Genomic DNA, 11,953 nt, shown 5'->3' with positions numbered 1-11,953 from the left:
TTAGTGTTTGTCTCAACATAATCACAGGCATCTCAACTTAGGGATACTGATTTCAGGGAGGCAGAGGAGGGGTGCCGGCCAGTGTTTGGCTAGTATTACGGTAATAGCGTAAATATTCCCGACCAGTGGCCTGTACTACGGAGCGGGGTTACTGGCTTTTCGGGGTAACTTGTCTGATTTAAGGTACCACAGTTTAAATGGACTTCATATTCGTTCTCTTACATTTTGCCCAGACTACCTTAAATCCGACAAGTTACCCTGATAAGCCAGTAACCCTGCTTCGTAGTACAGGCCACAGGAATACGTCACCTCCACAGGAAACACGTGACCGGTTTGGGTTTATTAATTTTATAACACAAATTCCGTTGTAACACAGAGTTGAGGTCACTTTGTGCCGAATAGTGGAAAGACAGATTTCCGGCACATGGTGCATCGTTTGTGGGTGTCAGAGAGTGTTGCTGCCAATTTGCTCCCGGATACTTCCGGGAGAGGTGGGATGTCCCCCTAGTCCCCATAACCCTTCTGGGAGTCAGGACAAGGATACGCTACGTTTGTTTGCTTTGCGGCCCCTTTAAAAAGTTTGCAAGACCATTCTGAACGACCTTGTCCCCGCCCACTCTATTACGTCAGAGTCCGTCCCGTACGTCGGCCGGAGGACGCTGTTTGTAGTTATGAGTTGTTTGTGGTAAGCAGGGTAGTGTTTTATGTAGTTGAAAGCTTGCATGGTCGATTTGTGACTTAGATTATTAGAAAGGCGGATATATTGTTAGGCAGTCTCGCTAGCTTGTACGTTCCTATTTAAAACGTAATTTGGTTTTGGGATATTGACCAAATGTATGCCGGTAAATCGCGTCTACGGCAATTGCTTACAAGAAACGTGAACTCTTGTTTTAAGTGGTCCCTGGTTAACTGGCTGCAGGATGCTGAAGATAAAGCAGACACTAAATAATTTGAAATGTTGCATTCCCAGTACAAGTTATACATTGCAAACTTGAATACCTCTGCCCATTTTCCAGCCGCTAGAGCCTGTCCGGGGACCTGTAGAATATAGAGAAGAGAGAACACAAAATCACACTATGGCCAATTTTCAGACACGCTTTCAGCTAACGGTATTGTAATTTGTAAAACACGTGCATATTGTCCAAATTTGGTTTGAATGATGATGTCTGCTAGTAACTGGCCAGTTTAAACGCAAGCTGTTTGATCGGATGTGGTTATGGCACATCCACCCCCCTCCGGGTCAGTGGTGCTGATGGACTGGTACAGGTCTGTGGAAGGAAAGGGATTCTTCTCTCGGATCAAACGCAAGGAAAAACGCAGGATTTTCGGTATGAATGACTCTTAATGCACTGATTACTAAAATGCCAGCCTTCAAACTTATTATAACTGCTAGAATAATTTGCCGCAAGGGTATAATTTAAATGCAGTTTTCAGGTAATTTAGAAGTACTCTTCAGGTAAATGTGTGTACTGGAATACTGCATGTATAAGTATTAGGATGTTGGTAAGTATATAAGTGTGTGTGTGTATATATATGAATATAAGATTTTCCTTTTTTAGGTTTGCTAGAAGCCCCTCCAATTCCGCCTCTGATAAATGTGGACACTGTCCGCTATAAGGTCTTCCTCTCAGGGAAGAGTGGTGTGGGAAAGACTGCTCTGGCTGCTCGCCTTGCTGGTCTGGATGTGTCTAGCGTGCACTACGAGACCATAGGTTGGTACTTGGCAGATAAATAAGAGGGAGCTAAAAAACCAGGGGTTGTTGCACAAAGCAGCTAGCTGGATAACTTAAGCCAGCTGAGTAAACTGTCCAAAAGGGGGAGAGACATTCATATTTGACAATCTTTACATTTGGCTTAAGTTATCTGGCCTGGCTAATGAAAAAAAATCCTGGGAGGTGGTCCACAATGCAGGGGGGTGTTCCACGATCCCCCATGGATTTCTCAGTTAGCTTGGTTAACTTAAGCTAGAAGTCATGATTATCCAATAGGAATGCCCCTTACCTAAACTCTCATTGGACGATCATGACTTCCCAGCTAACTGAGAAATCCTGCCTCATAGAACACCCCCAAGGTGTGAAGGTAGCTTAAATAAAACTACCAGCTACAAAAATATGGGAGGTTCATCTTGTTTTAACTTTTGTGTTATGTTTTGTTTCTGCTTCTGAAAGGTTTCTTTTTGGTCATGCTTTATTGTTTGGGGAATGTATTTTCACAGATTTCTCTGGGGACAAACTGTGTCTCTGGATATTGTGTGCGGTAAACGTTAGGCCCGCAGGTGGTGCTGCCTTGTACTTGTTAGTTTATGGCTTGCAAACTGTTGTATCCTCAGGTATTCAGACCTCTGTGGTCTTCTGGCCAGTGAAGCTGAGGGACAGCGGCCAGGTCCTGCTCTTCCGTCTGCATCTGTGGGACTGTGGGGAAAATGCTCTGCGCCGCTTTGACCATCTTCTCCCGGTAGCTTGTTTCCGTCACACATGCTGTCATTGTCGTATTATTTTCTGACACAAGGTAGTTGGTGTGACGAAGACTCTCATATATAATGAGAATTTACTGTAATGCCATTGCATTGCTGCCTGTTTCAGGAAATGGCATTGATTCATAACTTGTTTAAAATGAGGGCTGTGGTGTGGCTTTGTGGTTAGGGCTCTGTTTCTGTGATCAGAAGGTGACTGGTTCAAATCCCATGCCTTGCAGAGCGATTTCCCTGTTGGGACCTTGAGCAAGACCCTTAACCCCAGTTGCTCCCTGCTTTATAATACTTCACTTTGTATTTGATAAATCAATGTAACATTTTTGGTCTTGCAGGCCCTTTAGTTTTTTGATAATGGGAAAAGTGAAGTGTTGCATAACATTCTGTGATGTTTATTCATGACATTCTCTAGCTATTATATATCGCTATTGTGTAGTAATATATTTGCATCCGTTTCCCCTGCCCCAGACCTGTAAGGAGCAGTTGGATGCCGTTCTCTTCCTGTTCTCCTTCACAGACCACTCTTCCTTTGATGACTTACCTGGTCAGATTGCTCGGGGATGTGACCCTTCAGATAATGTTGTGAAGTTGGTGGTCGGCACCAAGTATCCTTTTATAAAGTCCTGACAGAGTACCCCTTATGGATCCCAGCTCACTGACTATGACAGAGTTTTATGAATTGTGATGCTGATGTTCAGTGTGATCATCCTTGACGTTACTTCAATGTTTGACCTGTTCATGCACACGGATGTGACGGAGCGAGAAGTGAAGGCTTTCCAAGAGCAGTGGGCTGTTCCCGTGTTCTGTATCGGCGGGGATGCATGTGATGACCTGCAGAATGTGGCTCCGCTCCTCAACACCCTTGCAGAGCTTCTGTGGCACCAGGACTGCGTGACTGTTGGCGCAGTGCCAGCCAATGAATCTGCTGTGGGAGATACCAGCAGTCGTGCTGGACACTGACCAGACCACAGGCTGGCTTTAAAAAGTTGGTCATAGCTTCTTTAAGAGTTAGTCCAGTCCAGTCCCACCTGTCTGTCCGTCCATCTGTCTAATACTGCCTCTTCTGTATTACAAATGTAATATATGGAAGTAGCTGTATTCGTCATTAATAAATGTTTTGATAATTTGCAACAAACCGCTGAATGTGAAATTGTCCAATTCAAAAGGACCCCTTTCTGGTTTGCAAATGGTTTAGTCTGAGATGAAATATTAGTTTGTGGTGTTAATTCTTCTAATTGTACTAATTTTCACGGTTTGTTGTACTTACTAATTTGTACATTTCATATTTTCATTTCATTTAAAATGTCTTTTAAAGACAAACTTTTCATTTTGAAATTGTTAAAGGTAAAAAGAACTTTAATGTGCTATATTTTCTCTCACCATGTATATCATAGCAAAGTCTGTAGCATTTTGGTGTCGGTTTGTAATTTATGCTGCATAATGTAAGCGGGTGTAAAACTTACATGTATGTTTGTTTGCTTTGTGGCACATTTTGTCTTATGTTCCTGAGCACCTAGAGGAAATTGTAGAGGAAGTGGTCTGTGTTGAGGCCCAACTTGCATGATGGAAAACGAGTGCGTGGTGAACTTGCAAGGTGTGCCAGTAGCACAGGATAACGTGCTTTAGACTTGGTGCAAAGCAAGGAAATGATGCTGATGTTCAGCCATTAGGGGAAATCAAACTGCAATTTTAGGTTACTAGTGCAAGTGGACGTTTCAGTTGGCGCGTGAGCGCCACCACAGGCCAGGACTTGAAGTACAGCCATGTCTGTTTATAAAGGTGCGATTTTCAAGGTTTATTCAAATGAGCATTGTCTTATATAATGTCTAATCTATAAAAAAGAAAAAAAAAGCTTTGTTTGGCCGTGTCTTTATTATGCACTGTAGGAATGGCAAATATACACAGCACAAAAATGGCAGTGCCTGTTCCAGGAATTAAAGATGATGTAGCATAACCCCAAAAACCTGGTGCTATACCGTGTTCTTGTTTTTGATGTTTACTCTCTGTAATTTGTGTTTTTGGTGCAGTTAGAACATCCAGCACTGCAGAGTGGGTGTTGGTTAGGGCAACTATCATACCAGCCACTGAAAGGCCTCAACAAACCTGAGCCCTATTCTATGGCAATAATGTAGGTTTGTGTGTGTGTATACCGGGCCCCACTCTACTGGTTCTGCATCCAAATGGAACCAGAAGGATCTACAGCTATGTACATTTGATGATGTCATCTTGCTTTTGACTCTTACCAGTAGGCTTATGAGGGCTGTGACGTTACACATATTAAAGAGTCGTACTTCAAACGAATAGAGATTAACATGTGACTCAAAGGAGAAAAGATCAGTGAATTTCAGTTGGATTTTCTGAATAATTTGTAAGTGGCCTTTTCTTGCTTTGATTCATAGAAAAATCACCATTCATGCTTTACGGCTACTTGTAGAAACTGTCATAAACTTGTCTTATTCTAATCAAATTTTAAGATGTGTAATCCTCGGATGTGCTCACTGTGAATGTGTTATACGTCACTGGTCAGTCTTCAGGACAGGTGAATATGGTTCTCAGTGGTCTCACATCTCCTTAGTCACCGCAGGCCGTGTAGGCATGTTAAGATGCTTTCTGCGGAAGGCCGATAAAATTGTTTCTCTGCAATATTCTCAGTGCCCAGTCTGCAGTCTAAGGTACAGGCTTACACTGTGCACAATTATTACGCAAGTGAGTAATTTGCCCATATCATTTTTATGCATATTTTCCAACTTCAAGCTGTATAAACTTGAGTGCTTAGTGGATTTAAGCATATCAGGTGATGTGTATTTGTGTAATGAGTGAGGGTGTGGCCTAAGGAGATCAACACTCTATATAAAGGTGTGCATAATTATTAGGCAGCTTCTCTTCCTCAGGCAAAATGGGCCAAAAAAGAGATTTAAAGGACTCTGAAAAGTCAAAAATTGTAAAAAGTCTTTCAGAGGGATGCAGCACTCTTGAAATTGCTCAGATATTGGGGCGTGACCACAGAACCATCAAACGTTTTGTTGCAAGTAGCAGACAGGGTCACAAGAAACGTATTGAGAAGAAAAGACGCAAATTAACTGCCAAAGATTTGAGAAGAATCAAACGTGACGCTACCAGGAACCCATTATCCTCCAGTGCTGCCATATTCCAGAACTGCAACCTACCCGGAGTGTCCAGAAGTACAAGGTGTTCAGTGCTTAGAGACATGGCCAAGGTAAGGAAGGCTGAAACCCGACCACCACTGAACAAAACACACAAGTTGAAACGTCAAGACTGGGCCAAGAAATATCTGAAGAGAGATTTTTCAAAGGTTTTATGGACTGATGAGATGAGTGACTCTTGATGGACCAGATGGATGGGCCTGTGGCTGGATCAGTAACGGACACAGAGCTCCACTTCGACTCAGACGCCAGCAAGGTGGAAGTGGGGTACTGGAATGGGCTGGTATTATTAAAGATGAGCTAGTTGGACCTTTTCGGGTTGAAGATGGCCTTAAAATCAACTCCAAAACCTACTGCCAGTTTTCAGAAGATACTTTCTTCAAGCAGTGGTACAGGAAAAAGTTTGCATCTTTCAAGAAGACCATGATTTTTATGCAGGACAATGCTCCATCGCTTGCATCGAAGTACTCCACTGCATGGTTAGCCAGTAAAGGCCTTAAGGATGAAAAAATAATGACATGGGCCCCTTCCTCACCTGACCTAAACCCTATTGAGAACCTGTGGGGCCTGCTTAAACGGGAGATTTACAGTGTAGGAAAACAGTACAGCTCTCTGATCAGTGTCTACAACAAATAAACAAGTGAGATGGGAAAATGTTCGTTTTTTCATTTAGTTGCATAATAATTCTGCACACTAATAGTTGCCTAATACTTGTGCACACAGTGTATATTCTCTTAAGAAAGACAAAACCTCACTTTTGCTTTCTTAAACATTCAGGTTTAGGTTCATTAACATTTTGGATTGACCGACAGCACCGTAGTTGTTCAATAATAAAATTAATCCTCAAAAATACAACTTGCCTAATAATTGTGCGCACAGTGTAACCTCCTAAGACCCCACCCATTCATTTATGTCCATTGTAGTGGACATTTTATTTTTCCATCTATATTTTCACTGATGAAAAGAAATGTATCTATTCCTGTTGTACACTAAAGAGGACATGCTGTGAAATTAAAAATAAAAATAAATTTGAAAAAATCTAAATTGTCTTATTTTTTCCCTCCAAGGACAAATAACCTAAATTGAAGGACACTTTTTTCCTTGGGTCTCGGGAGGATGATAGTCAGGAGTCCCCTGCTCTTTAATTCGCTGTTTCTTTGCTTCTTTTCTGCTGCTGTCCTTAGTTTTTTTTTTTTTTTAATCCAGGTTTATGTTTCTGTCCCAGGCATCATGGGGCATATCCTGTCCAGAATGCCAGTCCATCACAGGGCTGGGTACACCCTGCCAGTCCATCACAGGGCGTCCTATCAGCAATTTACATTTTCAGTTAGATTAACTGCATTTCTTTGTACTGCAGGAAGAAACCAGAGCAGCACTGGGAGAACATTCAGCCTCTACCCAAACACACACACACAGCAGAGACGACTGGAACGCACAGCACTGGGGGTGTAGAGCAGGGTGACACCCACCAAGCAAGGCTGCTGCCCTTTTGTTTCCCTGAGGATTAATTACAATCTTAGGAAGATTAAATAATCCAGTTTAAGAGCTCGAATGACTCTGCTCAGGAATACACATCTCCTCCATTTTCCTAGATCACATCATGGAATTTCCATCCATCAGAGGTGGATAGTTCAGGTCTAGAAAGTACAGATCCAGACCAGGATTTTGTTCCAACCAACTAGTTGAGTATTAGGAGTCACAGAGTATGCAACTGGTTGATTGGAACAAAATCATGGTCTGGATTTTTAGTTTCTGGATCTGAAATTTCCAACTCTGCCATTCATGCTTCAAAAAGAGAGGGGAAAGACAATGCTTCCCAGTCCGGTCTTTGGAGACCTGTGGATAGTCCACATTTTTGCTCTGGCAGGGAGCTGGGAAGGAGAAAATTGTGTACTGTCTCTGGGGTCACCATGGACTGGGTTGGGAAACAATAGCTTAAGACCTGAACTAAAGTGCACTGTTAGCTTACAGGTGAAATATATATTGTTTTTTTTTTTCACAATTTGGCATAATCTTTTGCAGCTTTTAATGAACAGTCACATCCCTTCATCGGCGTCTAAACAACCTTCTACAAACAATTATATTGTTATAGTCTATAGGTTCTAATGATTCAACAGAACAAAGGCTATAGATTATAAAATATTTCTCTGAATGTCCAAGTGTAAGAATTTGGACCACAGGATACCTGTAATTAACATGAAGTACAATATAATACAGCACCCCTTTCAGACTAGCTTCACCTTGAATTGTTAGTGACAGAAACATCAAGTGTTGTACCCTAAGGCAAGGACCTGTATCTGCAGAATACCAAACAGAGTTCACTTAAGTATGGAGCACCGCCATTAGACTGTTTACATTCTTGTGGCTGAAAGGTATAAATCCTTTATTTTTTTATTCCAGCTTTGTGATGGGTTACATTATTCTGACAGATCGGATGCACCCATCCAGAACCTAGAGCTTCCAATAATGTGCTTTTTTTTGTAGATAATGGTGAATTAATTAGATTTGGCTCTGTTTAACTAGTTCAAGCCACACTATTAGAACATTCTCATCTAGTAGTGCATGAATTGCTGTCCCTGTAGAATCTAAATCTGTACTCAATGCATCTTGTCAAAACACTGGAAGAAGAAACCTTGTGGTAAATCCTACAGATACAAAAAAGTAGCTTAGCAAGTTCATGTTGGATTTTGGTGGGTGGGCCAGGTGCTTGGCTGAGTGGCTTGTTTTGATAGCAGTGATAGGTTAGGGTACAGTATGCTGAGTAGGACATTCTTCTGTATTCTTTTGGTTCTCAGCTTTCATTTTACTGTAGAGAATATGGAGAAGGAAGCTGTTCTTCTTTGACTCGCACTATTGGAAAATGCAATTGACCATTAAAGAAGTACGATCAAACAATCTGTTCCATGGCTGGTCTGCTTGACTTAAGTATAGGTTACTTCAGTTGTAATCATTTAGAACAGTATAATTAGAATCTTCAGAATACGTGAAGTTCCTGAAATAAATTAATGTTGAACAGCTGAACAAAGAAATAATAAGATTGTCTATAATAAGCATTGAGATGTATTTGGAAAATCCTCAATTATCCAAATTATGTACCATAAGGCAGCAAGAGATGGATAAACAGCAACAAGCTGCATATGTTACATTTTACAGCCGACAAACTTAAGTATGTATCGTCATATCATGCTTGAAGTGTTGACAATGTCCCCAAAGTGTGGTAAAACCTGAAACTTCCTTACTTTTGGGGACATTTTTTCAGGTCGCCATTTGGATAACCTCAGTTTTATAAAAATCTGTGAATACAATCAAAAAAGGAAAAAAAAAGGCAAAAATGCCAAAAGCCTTGTACTTTGGTTGCTTATGATTAAGGTTAGGGCTGGGTAGTGGTTAAGGGTGTCGTGACTGGGATTCAGGTTTGTCCTCTAGAAATGAATGGGGAGTCCCCACAAAGAGCGTGTGTGTGTGCGTACGTGCGAGCGGGATTACCTATCCTTATGCGGACATAATGTCCCCATAACGTGATAAATATCTGTTTTTTTTCCCTTATGGAGGTCGGTTTTATAAAAATGGGTGACTGCTATTAAAAAACTAAAAATGCAAAAACTCTTGTATTTTGTTAGGTTACCTATGGTTATGGTTAGGGCAGGGTAGGGGTTAAGGTTGTCATAGTTAGCGTTAGCATTTTTCCCATTGAAATGAATGAGCGGTCCCCATAAGGATATGTTTACCCTACATGTGCGCGCGTGTGTGTGTGTGTGTGTGTGTGTTTAAACTTTGAAATAACTCCCTCAGTATGAGACTCTATTGCCAGCCACTCTCTAATTTCCTGGCAGTCACAAGCTCAGCCTTAAACTAGAGGGGGAACCTAATCCTGGGATATTTAGACTAAATTAAAAGGGACTATCGGAGCCCTTTTTCTTTTCCATTTCAGGATAGCAAAACATTCATTAACGGGTGTTGCTGCTTATTAAAGAGCATCTGCGCTGCCAGAAGATCAGTAAGATAAGACAGCCGTGGGCATGCAGTGTTGTACTGATGCTGGAAATGGACCTGGGCTGCTGGTACACTGTGGTAAGGGAATCAGGCATATGTGGTGATACTGTTTGGTTGATGGTAGGTCCCAGTAGCAAAATGTGGGCTGTCTGTGGTTCCCCAAGGACCTGATTGGGAAACACTGGTTTAGGACTCAGACAGTGGGCCTATATCAATGCCACATGATTGGCTAGTTTAGGAAGACTGGCCTGTCAATCTGTTATAATGGTTTAGTATAGAGGTGTGGTATGTCAGCCCAGTCAGAAGTGGCGTCACCTCCCACAGTTTGGGCCATGGGTTTGAATCTGCAGGCAAGATGATGTCTCTCTATTGACCTGAGTATGTGATGGTGTGTGTGTGTCTGTCTGTGCCCTGCAATGAACTGGCTTCTCATTCAGGGTGCTCCTGTCTCACTCCTGTCTCACTCCTGTCTCACGCAAGATCCAGGCGTCCAAGCAACCCTGTTGCGGATTAGAGGATAGAAAACAAGCAAGTACCAGTACAAGCAACTACCAGAAAAGAGGAAACAACAACATAAAGCGTCAAAATATGGTGTCTGCAGGCAGCAGGATATAGTATCAATATGCCGTGGCATAGATGTTAAAGTGTCTGTGATTTTACGTTATACTTCTAAAAAAAACCACATACTGAGTCAGAGTTTCTCCTTTCAAGAAACAAGCACACCATTCCACATTAAGATGTGTGTGAAGGACGTCTCCTCTGATGCTATATTTTCCACTACTGAGTAAACTGCTACTTTTCAGTGAAATGATTCAGAGGTTGTTTTGATTTGCATCTCAAGCTCCTCAATTTTAAAATCAAGAAGAATGTGCTTCTGTTCACATTCACTTTGCTGGCCCGTCATTGTCACTGAAGGTCCTTCCATGTGTGACCCGATAATCATTCTTATTTTGAAGTCTCTGAGATCCTTCTTCTATGGTACTCAAATGGAAATGGTATAGTAGGTTTGCCCAGCAATGTTCTACGTGATAAGACATTATTTGTTTAATATATGTAATAGCCCCCTTATACCCCCCAGTCACAAATCAAGGATGAGTGCTTTTGGTAGTCACTTCTAGTATGGCTTCTGGCACAAGAAGATGAAAGAGTACTACTGTGTTTACTACTGAATGCTGCTTCTTTGTAGCATAACTGCTAGCGTGGAAGACTTGGAAGTATTGGTGTTGGTGTAGTACGTTTGCTGGTTTAGGACACAGAAGGTTGGGTTCTTCATTGAACTGTTATGCTGTTGGTTGTGTGATTAAAAGTGAAAATTTTCACAGCTGGAAAGTTGCCCACTGTGTCAAATGTGTGCCCGTGTACACAGTAATGTGTGGAAACGTTTGTGGCTATGAATATATGACTATGCACTGACAAAAAAATAGAGGCACCAATTTGTACCTTTGAGGGTTAATCACTGGGGCTGTACCCTGAAGGTTCTGCAGTGGTCCCCTAGCTGAAGGTACACATGTTTGTACCATTTGGGGGACATTAATGTTGTTTGTACTTTGAGAAACAAAACTGTACGTAAGCTGGAGCCTTTTCTGTCTGGCACGGTGAACACAACAAGGCAGGAAAGCTGATGGTTATGTGTTTTTGTGGCTATCAGGGACGTAATGGTGAGCACTCTGAGTAAAGAGTGATTCTGACATCACGCTGACAGCCAGAGCCACGCCCCCAGCTATGTGCAGACAGCTCCTATGCTGGAATGCGAGACCAGCGATGAGCCTTAATAATTCCCTTAACTATTCAGTGGCAGAAATGTGGGGGGGGGGGGGGGGGGGCACGGGTTTGTTTTTCCTCATTGGGGAGTACAATTTATTAGCTGACCAGTGATATATTACTATCATAAAGTTTGATTGAATTAATTAGGATAATAATACACATTTAAAAATGCTAATATGTGTTATAAAATCTAAGTGGTTTACTATAGTATTCATACGAAAGAGAAGCTTTATTTATGATTCAGTCAACTGCTTTTTAAAACCAAGTTAAGATACATATTATCCACATATAAAGGAGTTATAGAGGTTTTGGATTTTTTTGTAGTTCTTCTTTCGGATTAAAAAAAAATGTTTTTAATTTAACTCTTCATGGACCTTTGAAGTTTTTTTTTTTTTTGTCTGTTCACTGTTCGCAGCCCTTTTGTTTGATATCTTTGCTGGAAACTGAAAACCTTTTCCGGAAAAAAAATAAAGATTTATTAGGAGTCAGGCAGGTGTTCTATATAATACTTTGCTTTTTATCTCTTTTGCCCCTGGCAGTTGTACTGTGGTCCTGACTCCGC

The 11,953-nt window shown here is 41.5% G+C and overlaps 1 protein-coding gene across 1 annotated transcript; it reads left to right on the top strand.

Annotated features, from left to right (window-relative positions):
• The first annotated feature begins 387 nt into the window (after positions 1-387).
• cplane2 (ciliogenesis and planar polarity effector 2) lies at positions 388-6,636 on the top strand. The gene is made up of 5 exons (XM_072715028.1): positions 388-1,328; positions 1,560-1,712; positions 2,330-2,454; positions 2,939-3,077; positions 3,198-6,636. Exons 1-5 carry the CDS (start codon positions 1,217-1,219, stop codon positions 3,428-3,430), a joined length of 762 nt encoding a protein of 253 aa, XP_072571129.1. The 5' UTR covers positions 388-1,216; the 3' UTR covers positions 3,431-6,636.
• The last annotated feature ends 5,317 nt before the right edge of the window (positions 6,637-11,953 follow it).

This window comes from Paramormyrops kingsleyae, chromosome 8 (genome assembly GCF_048594095.1).
Source record: "Paramormyrops kingsleyae isolate MSU_618 chromosome 8, PKINGS_0.4, whole genome shotgun sequence".
NCBI lineage: Eukaryota > Metazoa > Chordata > Actinopteri > Osteoglossiformes > Mormyridae > Paramormyrops > Paramormyrops kingsleyae.
The sequence above is the reverse complement of the archived record's forward strand: the minus strand, read 5'-3'. Positions and strand labels throughout refer to the sequence as shown.